The following is a 19,786-nucleotide window of genomic DNA, read 5'->3' on the forward strand; positions in this document are numbered from 1 at the left end:
ATTTAACAGCGTATGTATATCGCTATGTGACCGTCGCTGTGTGCGTTATTCTGTTTACATGCCACTACTAGAAGCTCGTTACATGGCACGTAAACAGCGTTTCGGTAAGGATCATGGCCCGGGGGGGGGGGGGGGGGGCTCTGCCCTCCCCCTGGATCTAACCAGGGGGAGCACGAGCCCCGATGCCCCCCGCCCCCCCCCCCCCCCCCCCCCCCCGTAGTCTACGCTTATAGTCGTAGCCAAATTATCATTACGATATTCCCTTCTTGTGCGGAGTACCATGCTATATTTTTACCTGCAAGTATGCGTGACCGAAAATGGCCAGTACCGTCGACTTCAAGCGTCAGAAGGTCGTGGGTATTTTACGGAGGTGTGCAAGTCTGTGACGCTTATATTTTGCATATTTGGTGCTATAGTCATTAGTATTTTTGTTGGCAGTTAATCTTATTAAGTTACTGATAGATTCGACATCCGTCTAGAAGCCTGTGTTTGTCATTGTCTTTCTCAGCTAATTTATGTCATTGCGAAGGACGTTTTCAAAAAATCTATAACTCAAGACTGAGCTGACAGTGTTTTGAACAAAGGTTCTTTTTTAACTTTATTGCGCTCTCTGTAATAAAATAAGCCTCCTTTGCACCAGCAGTATTGGAGAGGAATATACGGTGGGAAGGGCCTTAGATTAAATACGATGAACAGGCAAGACCGGAATTAAATAGAAAAACAGCCCGCCATAGTTATCACTCTTTTTTAACTTCAAAGGTCTTAATAAAGTACACAATTATGTATCTAGGATCATAACTCTTGGGCACAGGCTATTTGCTTTCTTTTTTGATAAATAAACTACGATGTAATAAAGTTTCCAACACACATTTATTAAATGCTCACTAGCAATAGCTTACAATATCTGAGTATAGCATTGCCAGTTTTTAAGAAGCGCCACATCCAGATTCACTTATTGAACACTACTCCTAGCCAAACGATGACTCGGCAATATCGTTCAATCTACGCACTCAATGGATGTCGTAAAATCGTCAGTGCAGAGAATTTGCTATACGTTATTTGCATGCGACGTCATTCGCGGCCATGCCAGTCCTTTATGAGCCGCGGGCATTGGGTTCTCGGTGCTAGTTTCGCACCGCAGAAATTGTAGCTCGAAGAAACCAGTGAGTAGAAATAACAGTCAGTACCCAGCAATGGCGTTGCTTGGAAGCTATGTATACAGGACGTACTGCTGATACAATATATGGGGAAGACACAGTTGTTTGAAGAAAAAATTAAAAAATAATTCAAATAATGATATATTAAAAATTTAGCCAGCCATCCTTATCTTGTTGAGTAGGACTTTAAGTCAAAGCCGTGAACCAACTGCTCTAAATTTCTACATTAGTTCTGCAATTCGTCTTCCATTGTCCTTATGCTTATCTATCTCATATGTAAACTTTGTTGGGATCTAGAGGGCGGCTTGATTTGTTATGTGTTTTTGTTTTTTGTTTTTTTGAAACTACAGTAATTTTGGACCGCTTTACTGAGTACAAAATACTGGACACTCATATCTTCACAGTCGCTCTTTTCGCATTGGGACGATATTGAGTAACCAAATTGTGTTCGTCGTTGCAACACAGTTCTGAAACAGGTGACTTCTTGGTGAGTTTTCTGCTGCATGTAGGCAACCTTAACGCGCTTCTTCAGTTGGTGGTCTTCTCGACCCCTGCAACTCTCGGAGTGACCTTCAGATGGAGCCCCTGTGTAGGACGCAGTACCAATTCCAGCGACATCTGCAGTTGTTCCATTGACAGCTCTGATTCAACTTTGAAGTGCCGCATGATGTGCGTAAGGAGAATTTTATCTTCCAGTTGGGCAAACTTCTGACCTGTGAGCAGATGGGGAACCCTTGGTTAGTTAGGTACTATCCTATTCACTAGTTAAAAATGATATCTTCGCACCAATTACTGCTCAGAAATGAACTATTGCTTTCATATTCAGCGTCGCCTCTCTCAGCTACTGATCTGAAATTCCGTCGAGTGTTCAGATACCTATTTTGTTTTGTTGTAGTGGTTTGTTGTAAAATACGAATACAATTTTAGAACCTAACTCTGACCATTTGTTATGCTGCTATTATTAGTCAGAAATTCGATGATATTTTAAGTAAAAATGTAGTATCCTGAACAAATAAACCGCCGTTCCGTAACTTTCTTTGGGCGGTGTATACTTCTATTCACAAGAGGAACCGAATTTAATTTCTTGAATAAATAGGCTTTATCAAAATAGAAACGGATTTATATGCCACATCTTCAGGATTCTGGGACATTCGACTCTTGTCTCATCTCCCGGCTGTTCTAAGCAAATCAAAACTGTGTCAAACCGTTAATTCGCCGGAAGAACGGCAGCAATTGCTATATTATCTTCAAACATTTTAGATCGAAATCATAAAAGGTTAACCAATTTCAATTAGAAACACAGTACGCATAAACATTATTCCTAACTCGGACATTTTTCATTCTTTGCATTGAATTCTAACGACAACCTTTGCAACATCTTCACTTTGTGCTAACGGTATAATCATGAACCATAATAATGTTAATAATTAATATTGTTGGTAGGGCGACGAGAATGTTGGATATTATATGGCGTATTACTCAGCTATTCAAGAACCTGGCTTCATTATTCGTTTATTTTGTGCCCTAGTCAGGTCTAGACTTGAGTTCGGTTCTGTGGTCTGGAATTCGTTATCAAGAACACAAGCAATGACCATTGAAAATGTGCAACACAAACTAATACGTATTGTTTATGATCGCTACTTCCAACGCCGTTTCTATTTTGAATACACTTTCCTGTTTAATAAGATTATATTGATACCATTGACCAATAGAAAAGCAGAGCCCGACTTAGCTTTTCTGTCCAAAATTGTAAATAGCGTACTTGACAATGCTTCGCTTTTACGACATGTAAATATTCGTGTCCCTCCTCGTTCCACTAGAACCCGCAGTACTTTCAGCATTCACACCATCTGTAAACCATCTCCTCTGTCACGGATACAATCTCTGTTTACCAGTATTCAAGATGCTGTACTTGATATATGCAGTGACATTAAGGTGTCCAGGAACCAAGTGAAAATGCTTGTTGCCGAACTGTCAATATTGTGTGTTTGTTACTTTGTGTTTGAAACCTGCAATTGTGTTTTTTTGTTAATATTTATATATTTGTGCAATAAAAGGGACACCTGCATGGTTGTTTTAGGCACGTAAAACGAAATAAATAAATAAATAAGTTGTAATTCCATCAGACCCATCACAGTATATAATTGTTCCCAAAAATATAATTTATTCCCAAGAAAAAATCTGAATGTTAAGCAATTTTTACATGAAGTGTGAAGCTATACTACTTGATGAGGCTTCGCAATCCATCCGTTTTATTTTTATTAAGAAATCAATAAAATTGCTTACCAATGCAATTGCGAGCTCCACCAGAAAAAGGAATGTACAAAAACGGATGTCGATCTGCGTAATCTAGAAACCTCTCGGGGAAAAAGGCATCCGGCTTCTCAAAAAACCTAGGATGTCGATGCAAGAAGTATAGCATCACTATGGACACAGTGCCCTTTGGAATGGTGTGCTTTCCTGCAAGCAGAAATGTTGTGGGCATGTGACATGCATACTCGAGAATCAACAAAACAGGAATTTATTTTAAATTGATGAGCGCTATCTAAAGCCTCTTTACAAGAATCTGTCTCAAATAGTTTTATCTTTATTGCGCACGATTCGCTCAATCAAGATGTTTCCATAACCTTTTTGATAGCTGGTTATAATTAAAAAGGGCTTTCATCAAGTTAAGAATTACTCAAACATACACGTTTGGCTCACCAGACGAAGCTTTCTGAAATAGGATATATATGTAACTGGTATTTATAAATGTTTTCACTTATCCACAATGAAAAATTATATTTAGTGACTGTAAATATATCTCATGTTAAAGAGGCAAAATGTAAATATCTAGTGAAGTATAACATTGTCGTTGGCTAATTAATGTCGGTATCACTGTACCTAATATCGCAGGAAGTGCATATTTTAAATTATAACTATGTTACTAAACCTTTTAATCAAAATTATAGTCTCGTTATCGCACAGCATGTGAAGCACTTCAGACCCGTACCTATCACGACGTCCTCATCAATCTTCCTTGCTATTGCTGGTATGGGGGGATACAAGCGAAGAGTTTCCTGGAAACAATATAAAAAGATGTATAAAAATAAAGGTCATCAACATATTTTTCACCAGAACTTCCCCTCACAAAAACTGTCATGTATGCATGCTGAATCTAAAATACCTTCAGAACACAATCCAGGTACTTGAGGTTTCGGATATCATCTGTAGTCACCGGTCTCTCTCGATCATTTCCAAAGACGGAGTCAATCTCGTCATGAACCTTCGCTTGAGCTTCCGGATGATTTCCCAGGAGATGAACCGCAAAAGCAGCAGCAGTGGCAGTTGTGTCAAAACCCTGTGGGTGTTTTTTGACATATTTATTCTTTGTCGAATAATACAATACAGTGTATTTTGCCTTGCGCCGGAGAAAAAAGATTATCCCTTCTTCCTATGGAAGATTCTTGAGAATGCGAAACCACACGATATACAAGTATACAACAAAACTAAACGCGGAGCCAACAGTACTTGAATTACATCGTATGTTTAAGATTGAAAATTACTTTAACCCTATTACTTGCAGGGATTTTTTCCTTGGTTAACGTGGTCTCTTTTAGTTAGGTGGAATAAAAATCCCTCTAACTTTTTGTTTGCTTTTAGGTTTTTTATTTGTCTTTTAAGGCTTCACATTGCAAGAAAATACTGCGGTGTACAATTTAGTCTCTGAATATTAACAACAGTTATGGCATATTATTGCAACAAAGAGACCTTTTATTGACGTTTCCCAGCTAATAGAAATATTTAAAAAGGTAATTATCAAATTTCGCATGAATATTTTTGTATTTATCACTTTACACTCCTAACATAGCGTCCGCCGTGATCAGTAATAATATCATCAAAAAAAGCAATGTTCTTTTAAATAATTTTGATTTCTGGTGGAGAACTATATACAGGGTCTCACCAAAAACAATTTACACGTTTTCTTCTTTTTTTTCTTCTCTTTTTTTCCGCAAAAATAAACTAGGCATCGCCGAACGCTCATTCTCCGCCCAAAGGTACCGCTAGAGGTCACAACCAGATGCCAAAGTTTCAGCCCGATCCAATACCTTGTTCAAAAGTTCTATCTGATTTTCTGAAACTTTCAATGGGAAAATGGCGCCCGACGGTGTTTTCGAATACACGAGACTCTATGGCAGCAGAAACCGAAAACGGATAAAATGGACTCCCTTTTCTCATTCAATTTTTCAGAAAATCACTTGTAACTTTTGAATAAGGTAACGGATCGGGCTGAAACTTTGGTATTTGGTTGTGACCGCTAGCGCTACCTTTGGGAGGAGAATGAGCGTTCGGCGATGCCTAGTTCATTTTTATGGTAAACAAAAACTCTGTAAATTTGTTTTGTGACACCCTGTACTTCACGTACCACTATCTACCAAGTAGAAACAATTACATTTGGTATACCACTTGGCTAGGATTGTGAAACTTGGAAGTGTTTAATCATTTGCAACTCAAAGATAAACCTTGATTCTGTTTAACTTCGAGGTGATATTTTCAATCACCATTATCATTTAGGTAGATTACAAAATAATCCCTCTTCTACATTAAGAGTGCGTTGCAGTTAACTGACATTTTCACTTGGGTACTCTATGCTTCCTAATAGTTTACGCCCACGTCTTGGCGTCTGGCTTAATTGTCTGCCTCACACATCAACGCCTGTACTTTATCATTTTACTCAACATTTGTAGCTTGTGACCGTAATGTATTCTCAGCACCACTTTTTTCTAAATATATAGGGTCGCCTGAAAAAAGATGCTGCTGACACAAATTTTTAATCATACCTGGCTTGATTTCCGGCTGCGACAGAAGCTCCTGATTAATACTCGACTCCCTCTGTCCTCGTAATTTCGACGTCCTTTTTTGTGTGTGTACATGAAAAAAGAACCGCTAGCATACTCAAAATCCCAAACAGGTTTTCATATACTATTTCAGTCGTGTATAAGAACTCTTGGAATCAATAAAGGTAAACCTTCAAGTCAGCTTCGGGAAGGTTTACAACACGGAATATGTGTTACACCGCCAAAAATACAGTGCTTTGATTACATTACTAACCTATATGAAAAATAGACCTTGTGGTGAAAACTCACCCCAATCATGAATGTGTTGACCTCTTCACGAATTTCGTCTTCAGTAAAGATGCCCTCATCCATGTGCATTCGTAATAAGATATCCATAAAACTTTTATTTCGGTCCTTCTCCTCTACACCTATCTTGTATGTTGCCTTCCTCGTCCTTAATATCTGTAATGACACGTCAGAAAGAAGAGCAAAATATTGCCGATTGCTCTTAACAAATAAGCGCTAAAACGCATTAGTCATTTCAAATAAGAAACGCGCCGATAATATGACGCGCAGAATCATAAGTTTATTTCAAGTGAACTGCCAAAGTCATGAACACTTTAGTCACGTTGGCGACGATACGATAGAGAACACTATGCTGAAGAAACAACCTTAGTGCACTAGTCTTTACAAAACCGTACTCACTTTTTGTGTGTATTCCTTTATCAGTTCAACTTTTTTATAATATCGCCTTCCTTCAGGACTGAATCCATACGTGATATCCAGCCAGTGATATATATTTAGCATCCTGGCTATGATGCTAGAGGAAATTCTGTAAAGGGTAAAACCAGATAGCGTACATGCGATAGCTTTGACTAAATTTGACAATATTTTCGCAGAATCTAATACCATACGTAGTCACTCTTTGTGTATACAAAATATCACTTACTCGTCATTCACTTGTAAGAATCCTGTTCTCAGAACTTCATTTTCATCTAATTGAATGCCCATGGCTGTCTCTGAAATTTACAAAAACAATGTCATTGAGGATCGACAAGCTGTAGAAAATTGGCCAGACTAAGTTGGAAAGCCCCAGCAAATTTATGTCTAGTCTAGATATTGTCATTCACATAGAAGTTAATAAAATATACTGCGATGCTCGTGTTCCGATTGAGGTTATCCCGAGCTTTCATCCAAACCGCGTCTCCAATCATTGACATACGTAATATCCCGAGTCATCGCCCACCCTCCTGCCGCCTGAAATTTATTTAAAAAAAGGTCGGCTGGACAACGTCTCGGTGGGTAAGCACAAAAAGTTTAAAACATCTTAACAAACGCCCGTTCTTTTTTACGTATCTAGCGCGCCTGCACGAGAGATTCATTAAACTCGAATTAGTTCCATTGTTTTATGCAAGAAATGATTATGAAAAAACGTTTTACGGTCGCAAAGTCCGTTGCTAGCATATACGCGATAAATACCGCTAATCGGCATACAGCGCGAACCTTTGTTCCGTGAAAGCATGCTTCTAACAGCACTATGTTTTCTTCGTTAATAAAAATAAAAAAACGTCAACGAGAACATAGAAACGCCAACCAGGCACAACGAGCGAGCGGGAGAAAGAAGCGACAAAGAGCAATGCTGGGGAAGCGGGAAAGCCGGCGATCGCGTTGGCCAATAGCTCGGCGTCAGGGCCAAGGCAGGCGCCTTGTCAATCGCAAGGAGCAGGCTCTTGCGCAACTTTCTTGTCTGGTTTGTACATGCGTGCGTCCGTGAGCGGCGTGCTATCAACGCGGGTTGTGGCGGTGCTGCTGTGTGGCGTGGACTGCACCACGAACACGGAGGTCGAAATGGGACGCCCTAGAAACGTCGGTGTGCGGCTTTGCAACAAATATTTATTTTACACATTTTTGAAAACCGGAGACGACGGACGAAGAGGGGGACAACACACAAAACGTCTCAAACGCAGCTACTAAATTTTATTTGAACAGTCGTTTATATAGCATCTCTCCCACACGTCTTCCGGAACTTCCCACGTCACAGCAACTTTTAGCCAGGGTATATCTCGTCTTGACCCTTTTTTTTCTCTCTCTCTCTCTTATCACCTCACTTAGTTTGTACAAAGCATTGCAATACAAGCACCATCATCACACCCGCTAAAGTCGGACCCAAGGAACCATACCTTCACACCCCACGTAACCTAACTGGCAAAAAAATAAAATTGATAACAACACAAAACTTTTTGGGTCGCTTCGTCTAGTCTGATAACAATTCAAATCTCCGAACTCCCTTCATTGTCGCAACCCCCGAAGGTCGGACCCAACGCACACACCTTCACACAAGCTGCAAGGCATAACTCGCATCTCGTATCACGCACAAACACGCCACATTAAAACATACAAAAAAAAAATTTACAACAGCAAAAATTTTTCGGGTCGCTTCGTCTAATGCGATTGACGGCTGACTGATACAGTTTCCTACAGTCGTGATTCTAATTGTCTCTTTCAAAACTCTTTGCGCAATCTTTTTCTTTGCTCAAAACAACAGTAGACCCCCACTCCGGCAGACAATTGTTGCACTCCTGTACGTGTTTAGCAATCTCAGAGTTTGAAGACCCGATCCTAACTGCCCTCATGTGTTCAAGCAGTCTCTCATTCAAGCACCTTTTTGTCTGCCCCACGTAGGTGAAACCGCAGGCCATTGGAATATCGTACACTACACCAACCTGGCAATCAACGGCAGCTTCTCTGTGCCGTTTCTGACAACCTCGCGCCCCTCCCACGAACGGCGTAAGCCTGTTCAACTTAAAGTCGGGAGTGAAGACCACCTTTATCTTGAATCTCCCAGCAACCGCCAACAAGTTGTGCGAAAACTTATGGAAAAAAGGAATGCACACTACCCTCTCTGGTTTCTCAATTTCTTTCCTCACTTCTCCTCTGAGTCTCACCACACACTTCCTTGCGACACCCTCCACAAGGCTACTCTTATACCCTGCCTCCTTAATGCGTTCTAATTGTCTTAAAACAGCTTTATGTACTTTGTGCCGACAAGATTTTTTCAAAGCGTTGTCTAGTACTCCAACGTGGTTAACCCAATGAATGTGGTCGTTTCGAGGCGTTCGGCTTCGTTGTTAGAAAAAGGTCCCAAGTTTTGTTTGAACGTTGAGCCGTCGAGGTTGGATATTGTGTCATGCATCCACAGCATAGCTGCGAGGGTTCCAATGGACGCGAGGCAAGGTTTCGTAGACCAATCAATTAAGGCTGTTTCAAGGTTAGTTGGTCCTGGGAATAGACCTGAAAAAAGAGATTTCAAAGCTGTTAAGGAGCTTAAGAAAGAGTTACCAGTGGGTAAACTTTCAGTGCTACAGACTGACAAAACCGGGAAGTTTGCGATTTTGCCAGAGCCCGAGTTTCGACAGAAATCAAGAGCAGCGATTGCGGGGTTGTTTCAGCCTGTCAAGGTTAACCTCAGACAGATAAAAAGGAATGTGCTGGAAATTCTGAATGAGTGTGAGATGGAGAAAGTGGCGAAAAAGGTTGGAGAGGTCACAAGGGACTCGTTTTCTATCAAATTTTTTTCTAAAAGACCACAAGCCTATGTTGCCGCTTAGGGTAGTTGTCAACGAGAATGGAACTTGGCAGAAGGTTGTGTCGACTTTCCTCCAAGGTTGTCTGTCGACAATCGAGTTGAACAGTCCTATTGGTCTCAGAAAGTCGGAAGAGCTTGTGAGCTGTTTGGCGCCTTTTCACCAGCAGAAGTGCGAAGTCATGTCACTAGACATTAAAGACTTGTATTACTCCCTCCATCAACCTTTGCTTCTCTCGAGAGTAAGGGACTTGTTGGAGGAAAACTTAGTTCGGTTCCAGTCACAGTCCGGGATAGACGTAGGAAGTTTTCTTACCTTAACGGAATTATATCTAGACTCCACAGCTGTAGAATTTGAGGGGGGCAAATACGCTCAAAAGAAAGGGGTCTGTATAGGTTCATCGTTGGCACCGGCTTTGTCCGAGATTTATTTGGCTTCTTTGGATTCGGCCTTGGGACAAATTGTACAATCATTCCCAACAGGGTCAGTGTTGATCAGGAGATACGTTGATGATATTTTGATATGTTCGGTTGAGAAGGGAGCACTGCCTGAGATCAAAGATCTCATAGTACAAGCAGCGCCTGAGTTGTCCTTTAGCAGTGAGGAGCCTGTTGAAGGTGAGCTGCAGTTTTTAGATCTTAGGTTGGACACGGTGGACGGGTTGTGCTGGGAATATGGAAAAGTAGCGGCAAAACCTTTGTTGCCCTACAAAAGTTGCCATTCCAAATTGGCTAAAAGAGGGGTGGTCATGTCTCTGCTAGACAACGCTTTGAAAAAATCTTGTCGGCACAAAGTACATAAAGCTGTTATAAGACAATTAGAACGCATTAAGGAGGCAGGGTATAAGAGTAGCCTTGTGGAGGGTGTCGCAAGGAAGTGTGTGGTGAGACTCAGAGGAGAAGTGAGGAAAGAAATTGAGAAACCAGAGAGGGTAGTGTGCATTCCTTTTTTCCATAAGTTTTCGCACAACTTGTTGGCGGTTGCTGGGAGATTCAAGATAAAGGTGGTCTTCACTCCCGACTTTAAGTTGAACAGGCTTACGCCGTTCGTGGAAGGGGCGCGAGGTTGTCAGAAACGGCACAGAGAAGCTGCCGTTGATTGCCAGGTTGGTGTAGTGTACGATATTCCAATGGCCTGCGGTTTCACCTACGTGGGGCAGACAAAAAGGTGCTTGAATGAGAGACTGCTTGAACACATGAGGGCAGTTAGGATCGGGTCTTCAAACTCTGAGATTGCTAAACACGTACAGGAGTGCAATAATTGTCTGCCGGAGTGGGGGTCTACTGTTGTTTTGAGCAAAGAAAAAGATTGCGCAAAAAGAGTTTTGAAAGAGACAATTAGAATCACGACTGTAGGAAACTGTATCAGTCAGCCGTCAATCGCATTAGACGAAGCGACCCGAAAATTTTTGTTGTTGTAAATTTTTTTTTTGTATGTTTTAATGCGGCGTGTTTGTGCGTGATACGAGATGCGAGTTAGAACTTGCAGCTTGTGTGAAGGTGTGTGCGTTGGGTCCGACCTTCGGGGGTTGCGACAATGAAGGGAGTTCGGAGATTTGAATTGTTATCAGACTAGACGAAGCGACCCAAAAAGTTTTGTGTTGTTATCAATTTTTTTTTTTTTTTGCCAGTTAGGTTACGTAGGGTGTGAAGGTGTGGTTCCTTGGGTCCGACTTTAGCGGGTGTGATGATGGTGCTTGTATTGCAATGCTTTGTACAAACTAAGTGAGGTGATAAGAGAGAGAGAGAGAGAAAAAAAAAAGGGTCAAGACGAGATGTACCTTGGCTAAAAGTTGCTGTGACGTGGGAAGTTCCGGAAGACGTGTGGGAGAGATGCTATATAAACGACTGTTCAAATAAAATTTAGTAGCTGCGTTTGAGACGTTTTGTGTGTTGTCCCCCTCTTCGTCCGTCGTCTCCGGTTTTCAAAAATGTGTAACATTAACCAGCTCGCCTGCCTACTTCCTTTATCTTCAAAAATATTTATTTACCTGCTTTCTTTGTCCTAAACATTACACAACCTTACCAACCGCGGTCACGACATTCCGGGAGAAGGAGCGGGTTCGCGGTGACTACTTCGGTGTAGATGCCTTGAAACCTTACACTACGCGGTTCCAGGATATGGGGCGTTCGCTGACCTCGCGATCCCAGAATGAGTTACTGCTTGTGTTACAGCAGCCGATGAAAAGTAGTTGCGAAGTTAGTTACTACGCTTATAATATCAGTGTTGTTGTTTTTTCAACTTCTCATCCAGGCTAGGGCTGGGCGATTGATCGATTAACCTAACGATTCATCAATTAATGCTTAAATCGCGATTAATCTTTTTAACCGGTTAATGCGTAAACTCTTGATGACTCAAAAAAAAAGTAAAATCTACACGCTTTCACCACGCAGTACACCTGGACGAAGGGCAAACTTTAGGTCAAAATTTAGCTTAAAGTGAACTGTAGGGGCACAACTGGTAACTCCTGGCAAGTGCAGAAGGTTACAGTTGTCCCGGCTATTTCAACGCCGTCCGAGTGTCCATTTAGCCTAGCAGGGAGTATTGTAAATGATCATAGGAAGTCGCTCTTGCCGAAGAATATCAACGAGCCTCTTGGACTAATGCAGCTGAAGTAATAATACGTGAGGGTGAGTGCCTTTGAACATGTTTTCAACTACATATCGAGGTTGATTTACAGTGAAAATTGTATATTGCGCCCATTACCGCATAACCAGCAAAATAAAATAAAAAAGTAAACAAAATATTAATTAAGATATTTTTTAATATTGGGCATGAAAATGAACGAGAGAGGTTCATATATTAATTAATAAAATAAAAGGTGTCGGTTAATAGGGTTACAACTTTTAATCGACGCCCAGCCCAAATTTGAACTTACCAAAAAGTATTCCGAAGGCAGCGATCCTCATGACGGGGAGGAGGTCGAAGCTACCGCTGCTCAGTGAGTTCATCTTCTTCACCAATTCGGACGCTCTTCGGTTCATGACAGGCACGTAGTCTTCGAGGACACGGAAATGGAACGCAGGCGTGAGGACTTTCCGCCTCTTCTTCCAAATGTCCTTGTAGCTGAAGGCATTGCGAAGAAAAGCTTAGATCGAGTACTTCATTTTCGAACGCACGACTGCTTTTGTTGGTCGTGTTCCGAGGGCATTTTGTACGACTATGATGAATGGCTTAATGCCTATCCTGAATCCACGCAAGACACAAAACACATTCTTAGGACTTGCGTGCAGAGATAAATGATGTTTTCCATAGTGTGTCGTAAATCCAGAAATACTGAAGCGCATTTCAAAACAGGCAGCCTAGATCCCTGGCCAGTTTTCGTGATATATACACGAATTTCTTGGCTATTTTGTAACACTTTAGAGCCCAAAGTTTTCAGTAGATAAAAATTGGACGACCCCCCTTTAAAAGTTACCTATATCCAGCTGACATCACTAAGGTCGGGAACGTTTCTGACTCTAATAAATATTTAGTAGACTCGATATGGTAATGATCGTTTTGGCACGATTCTTCACATTTGAAGTTTTATTATTTTTTCATTGGAAATTTAAAAGCAAGCAGTTCTTCATTAACATACCTTGTCAAGAGACCATTTCCAATCCAACTTTTCATCATGTCATAGAGGAATGACTTGTTCAGATTCTCGCTGTTTGAAAGCACACGCTTGACCATGTAAAAAGTGGATCGAAACAAGAGGTTAATATAATGGGGTTAACTTCGAATGCGGACTAATCGTATCCGCAGACGTAACTGAAAACCCTGAAACCAGACGATGTCTAAAACCTATTTCTTGTGACATAGCCTCCTATATAGTGGAAAGCCAGCACCTTCGACGTCTGAACAATAGTTGATCCGGTCACCGTAAAACAGAGACGTGGCGCGGGGGGGGGGGGGGGGGTGATTAGCAGCGCCACACTGGTTCGGTAAAGCAAACTAGCCCTCGTTTCTTTCTCTTTTTTTTTCGTATTGTGTGGTAGACTAGAGCAAAAGACGAATGGCCTCCTTCATAACTCCTCAGAACAACCTTTGATTGTCCCTTGTGTCGCGCAAAAAATCTCTAGACTAACCTCCTGTCCTGGTGCTTTTTGAGAGGAAAGGGGAAACGGGAAACGTCCTTTGGCACTCCGGGGTGGAGCAAATACTGAAGGAGTATGCGCCGAGGGACTGAGAGGATGGTGTGTCGCGTCCTTGGTGGGGACAGTTGACTTGACGTGACGAAGAACAAAATAAAAGAAAGGAGTATTTTGGGAAGCGGCCACACGGTGCGCTCTCCGCCCAACGCCACTTTTTTAATGTTTGGTCCTTTCGTCCCTCCCATTTTGGCGATCGGATCATGCGCGGACATCGCAGGCTTTCCCCCTATATATGGGGCTATGGTTGTACTAATAAATTTAGTAAGATTAATTGAGCCAAATATAAATCTTTTTTCAGTGGTTTATATTCGCTTAATATATTTAAGTTATTTAGCATTATCTTAGACTTTTTGAATAAAAAGCGAGGATGAACTAAAGAAGAAGTGATTCGAACACTGAAACATACACGAGCCTTTTTTCAAAATATTGACTAGCAGAACAGAAAGAAAACGTCCGTAAACAAATGTTAGCACCCCTTTCCCACTCACCCCCAAAACCATTCCGCATAATACTGGTAGGATCTTCCCGTTTCTGCGAATAATTTATTTTTTTAGAAAAGCTGGAGGTACTTTAGCATTCTGTGCTTCATAGTTTGCATATGCCCGATAAGCTCGTCCAAATGTACACTGGCACAACGAAAGTTTGACGCTTGTATATGCTCTCAAAGAGGGGTGAAGTAATTAAATGGCGTTTTACGTAAAACCGCATAATATTCAATGTTGAATCTTCGTTGTTTGTTTTTAACGTGCTTACCAACAGCCCTACGGCCTTTGTGGTAAAACAGAAAACATGATACATATTCACCACAAATATAAATGCTTAATAAGTCATACTCAGACTTAAAACCATCCACATGGTTAAAAAGGGGTAAATTTAACAAAATAGAAAAATAACATTAGAGAAATAAATAGTTGAGTGAAAGTAGCACAGATGCACTCCCAATAAGACCACAACATTTTTTTAACCTATTGCTGGTTTGTGGGTCGTGGCAGGGAGGAACATGCATTTAAAAACCAATAAGGTTCATACCTTCAATAAAGCATTACACAATATGGTATTTCCAATATTAAACAAAAAATGCCCGCAGAGCGGAAATGAAAACCAATGAAGGAAAGAGGACTAGATGCACGTAAAATAGGGCTGCTGGTCATCCAAAAAATATTCTGGTGCCACAGCAGAGCTACCATTTGACTTTGGTACTACATTGTAAAATTGACTGCGTGTTTGGTAGAGTTCAATTACGATGCTGACAATTTCATAGAAGGCTTTAGACATATGCAGTTTCTTGTGCGTTAATCTCAAACCACGTACCTCTGCCGCGTTCGGTGTCAAGGCGATAAGAAACGGTTGCGGCCCGTAAAAAGCCACAGTTAGCTCCTGATCAACAACTTGCTGGAACATGTAGTGAAAATAGTTGAACAGTTCTGCAAAGACAAATTACAGGAGTCCTGAAAAGGTTGCATCTCTGTCTACGAGATGTCCTAGTAACCACCACAGAAGTGTTGCAATTCGACTTCTGGGCCGAAAATGCCAAGAACCACCCACAAGTACAGTCAGAGGAATGAAAAGACTGTAAATGCGCAGGCGAGCCGGTGGTAGCTAGTAACGTCGTTTAACACCTGAAACTGTGGTGCAGAAAAGAAAAAAAAAGACTTTCTGTTAAAGGAACAGACAAAGAAAGGAACGTCTAGACAGTGGAATGAGTTTAGCAACTTCCAAAATTTACAACTACACAAAATTGCAGCCGGCATTGTGGCACTGGTGGTATTTATTTTATTTGTTCTAGTTAGTACTATTACTACTCCTTATCAGGGCTCTTAAAAAGGGGGAAAAAGAGACCCTTCATACCAAGAAGAACAATGGCACAAGCAATGAAGTTTAAGCGGCATTCAGATAAAAACAGATCATAACACATCTAAGTCTCAAAAAACGCGCTCAATAAAGAAAAAAATATCTGGCTCGTTACGAGATATTATGCTCTCGGGTAACAGATGTTACACTCCAATTGTACGAGGGGAAAGAAATTTAAACCACCGCTTTTTTAATTTCTGTTTTTGGAGATGACGAGTTCCTTTCTTGTAATTCTTGAATGGTATTGAGTCACATAAGGTGATAGTTTTTAACACAAAGTCGATCGTAACTTTAAAGTCGTCAAGTTAGCGAGACCGTATTATGAACCATAACGTTTTATAAACTATTATCAACACTTTTGCCAAGGTGTAAGGTTTGTTTTCCGGCCAGTGGCATTTTGGCACTCACTTCGTTGCGTAAAACTTAATTAATGTTCTTTGCAGAATGTTTTTTTTTTTTGCATCAAAACTGGTCGCGCATTACATCTGGTTTAGGATGAAGTTACCATGCCGTCTTGATTTATGGACCACTGATATCACTTCCATCCCATATCGAAAACAGAAAGCTCCCTTTTCTTTTGCCACAAAGGCCTTTTTGCAGTGAAGGAAGTTGGCAAAATTCGACGGAAACTTTTATACTGACCCTAAGAAAACATTATCTCGTTTATCCTTAAGCTAACGTTAGTCAGCGGCTTGGGGCAAATATGAAAACCTTAGTTTATTTTATATTTGTATTTCAATCATCGTCTTGAACGTTCCTTCATCCAAACTAACTTTTGTTACATTCGTGTCTTTCAATATCGGACTTAGCATATTATATTTTGACAGATTCTTTGATTGTGAACGTACAAACAGGGGAAACAATTTTGGTGAAATTGGCTGTGAATAAATGTCTCCTTTTTATTCTACTGTATTTTTAAACATAGTGACCCAAACGAGTTGCGTTTCTTTTTAACGGCTTAATTCAAAACACAGGTGTTGGGTTTTTACTTTCACAGCTGTATATTATGTATTTGCTGAGCAAGGCAGAAACTCGTCGAAAAAAATTCTTGTCTAAAGATTTGAAATGTTTGATTATTTGGCGTTCATGCCGTTTCAATCATTTAAACGAATTATATAAGAGTTATACGGTTATTTTGTCTGTTCTTTTTTATTTATTTATACTGTTTGACCAAACTACGGTTTTTACAAAAGTGAGTACAAATTTTAAAAAAACATTTTAAACAAAATTTTAGGTGTAAGGTGACGCGTTTGTTCAATCACGCTTGGAATATTTTACATCCTCACAGGGAAGGTTCAACGACTTATCTGCTTAGTTCTTTCATCACGTTTCGAAGTGGAAAACCTATTCATTTTGTTATTATAATCGATTGGTTCATCAATGTTATGCTTCCTGTTATGCAACAATCCAACTAATCGTCCGTTTTGTTGAAGGTTGAAGTTTAATGCTGACTTACCAAACCTGCAATTTCGAGGAAGTATTAAGATCCAACAGCAGCTCACCGCAGTATAAAACAGACTTTAGTTTTTGTATTGTATTTACGATTTATATGTAAGACAGAACCTATTGAAATTCACAGCTAATTACTCTTATTAAATTCATTGGTAAACTACTGCACCTTCAGTCTGTATGTAACGAATATCCCAATTGTTTTTTTGTTGTTTTTTTTTGTTTTTGTTTTTTCTGACACAGTCAGTCCCTTCGAATATACTGAATTTCAGCTCGTCCCTACCAGGGTCAACCCGTGTTATAATCATACCTGAGCAAGACTGAATCTTAGAAATTTCAGGCATGTTCACGCTTTGAAATTTTGGTAGTTTCCCGTTTGTTTCAGAACGCAAACATGAAGTCAACACAGCAAAAAAGCACCCCAGCAAAAAAAGAACAAGAAGCAAAACAGGGACGGGTGAAGTTGCCCGCTTCCGCACGTACCCGCCCTCTGGTCACCAGTGAAGGGGAGAAGGAAAGAGGCGGCATGGAATAAAGTGATCTCGTAAGCCATCGACCTTCCTTCGGGTAGTTTTAGCGCTCACCCTAGGCGCAAAACGGCACCGGTTTTGCATTTACGCCTCACACCGTGTAAGGTTTCAGATTGAGAACGTTTTATACCGTAGGAGGGTTCTCGATGTTAAAATTAGCAGGCCGAAACTATTGTACGAGATATTTTTCTGTTATAACCCTTGCGGGTTATAACATTATTATTTGGAATACCTTAATAATGTTATTATTAAGGTACCCCAAACGAGACATGGTTTTACGCGCGGTTCTGAAACGGACCTTCAAAATTTTGCTTTACAGGAGCACGAAGCTCAAATAAAATGTTAGTCAGATCTCGACCGGAATGTCTTGTCATTCTCCAGATTTTGCGCATAACTGGGCCAAAACAACGACGTGCACGAAAGAAGAACGCAGTGAAAATCACGACTCCGCCTTACTTGCTGGCACGTCTAGCGCAGGGTCCATCGCTGACATCATGCTCCACATATCCAAGATCAAGGAGAAGGGAAACCGCTCCTTTGGCTGAGGCACATTGCGGAGGCACAAGTAGATCCTAATCCAGCGCACCAGCATCTTAAAACAAACGCAGGTGAAGACAGTAACCAAGGCAAACATCCCAATTGACACAGCAGCATCCCAAAGTTCCGTCCAAGAAAAGAAAGTTGAGGGCATTTCTGAAGTTATGAATGATGCCAAATGTAGGCCACCTATAATCACCAGCGCTTTTCTCGCAATTCTAGTTGACACAACAGCTTAAGTACAAGCAGAGAAAAGTATTATCGCGTCATCGATGCCTTCTGCCGCCGCAAAACAGTTCCTGCGTGCACGAGATTCGTTTCAGCGATGTCCGTTCTCCTTACCACATCCTTCGTTTTATGCAAGCTTGTCATTGTGATTATTCGACGGGGAAAGCGGGGAAGGGAATATGCTCGTCGAACGTGAAGACAAGAGAAGCGGAGGTTTCAAACGACAGCCGACCCTTAGAGTCGTCTCTCTGTCAATTGAGGTTGCCGGTACTCTTTCCACAAAGGTACCTGAAGAACGGAGAAGCGAACGCTATTTTGTGTACCTACTTGGGTCACTTTTGAACCGGGCGTGGATAAAGCGCAAAGAAAAATTGACGGCGTTCCGTTCCGTTTCTTTTGACGAGGTCACCCAACCTCTTTCTCATTGTTTGCTCGGCTGAACCGCGCTGGTTTCTCGCTTTGTCTTCTAGCTGGTGCAATTGTGCCCTATGCCGCTCAGCTTGGATTTTCGGATTGTAGCAGATCGGCAGATGTTAGTGTTATGGATACATTTTCACGAATATTGGTACAGGCATGTCCTGTTATAATGGACCTTGTTAATAGGAATACCTTGTTATATGAACACCATTTTCGGGGACGAATTTGGAAAATCTATGCATATTGTCTTGTTGTTATTCACAACTCACATTATGGACGATTTTGGGGGGAACGGGGGGTTCCATATAAACAAGACATCACTGTACAAGTTCAAGTAGTCACCTCGGAATTTCACAGAAGAAGAATACATGATTCAGAAATTACGATATAGTCTAGTTCTGCATGAAAATCAATCAAGTAGTCACCTCGGAATTTCACAGAAGAAGAATACATGATTCAGAAATTACGATATAGTCTAGTTCTGCATGAAAATCAATTTAGGTTGTGCCTTGTTTAAGGGCACAGATTATTCTGCAACTGTTTTCATAACTTTTAGCTTTAGACGCAATAACGTAAACACAATTTTTTTTAACTCTGTTTGATAGCTTTATTTAATGTATCTTTGAAGTGTCAGGTTTAGTATTTAAATAGAATGCTGTGGCAAAAGATTTATATTAACATTGCTTGTTATCTTGTCCCAACATGTCCTTGCATATGTACACCATTGGCAAATTAAACATGAGTTGTAGTTGTAAAGACTAAACACTGAGTTCTAATTGCATATCGTTATGCCATTGACGAATAATTTGCCTGTCTTATTTTGCTGCGGCTTATTTATTCAATTAGTGTAATTATTGTATCCTTTTACCGCATCTTGTGTTTGGTAGTTTCACAGGTGTTTGTTAAATGGTATAAAGTTTCTAACGCACTTCAAGCGTCATTGTTTCTTTACAGCATACGGTGTCAAATAATTGATATGTAATTGCATAGAATGCATAAAATGTTTCCTTGTCATCGTGCGACACTGTAGCCACAAACTCGTCGTAAGCTATGCCTGGACAAACAAAAACCGAGGCAAAT

General features: G+C 40.7%; 1 protein-coding gene across 1 annotated transcript; it reads right to left on the bottom strand.

Annotated features, from left to right (window-relative positions):
* Positions 1-1,674: 1,674 nt before the first annotated feature.
* Positions 1,675-18,215, bottom strand: LOC8038901 (cytochrome P450 4V2). The gene is made up of 11 exons (XM_002412953.5): positions 17,981-18,215; positions 15,006-15,118; positions 13,139-13,224; positions 12,437-12,624; positions 6,924-6,993; positions 6,680-6,806; positions 6,284-6,436; positions 4,324-4,497; positions 4,150-4,216; positions 3,444-3,617; positions 1,675-1,870 (listed from the first exon to the last, which is right to left on the bottom strand). Exons 1-11 carry the CDS (start codon positions 18,213-18,215, stop codon positions 1,686-1,688), a joined length of 1,572 nt encoding a protein of 523 aa, XP_002412998.3. The 3' UTR covers positions 1,675-1,685.
* Between the last annotated feature and the right edge of the window lie 1,571 nt (positions 18,216-19,786).

The sequence above is a fragment of the Ixodes scapularis genome, unplaced genomic scaffold (assembly GCF_016920785.2).
Source record: "Ixodes scapularis isolate PalLabHiFi unplaced genomic scaffold, ASM1692078v2 PGA_scaffold3__209_contigs__length_174095766, whole genome shotgun sequence".
Taxonomy (NCBI): domain Eukaryota; kingdom Metazoa; phylum Arthropoda; class Arachnida; order Ixodida; family Ixodidae; genus Ixodes; species Ixodes scapularis.

What these genes read in the sequence shown, in the direction of transcription:
- LOC8038901 (XM_002412953.5), bottom strand. Translation starts at nt 18,215, where the DNA reads ATGCCCTCAACTTTCTTTTCTTGGACGGAACTTTGGGATGCTGCTGTG. An exon ending in TGCCTTCGGAATACTTTTTG is followed by an intron (nt 6,994 to 12,436) that starts GTAAGTTCAAAT and finishes TGTAAATTTCAG; the next exon opens with AGACAGCCATGGGCATTCAA. An exon ending in TAAAGGAATACACACAAAAA is followed by an intron (nt 6,437 to 6,679) that starts GTGAGTACGGTT and finishes GTGTCATTACAG; the next exon opens with ATATTAAGGACGAGGAAGGC.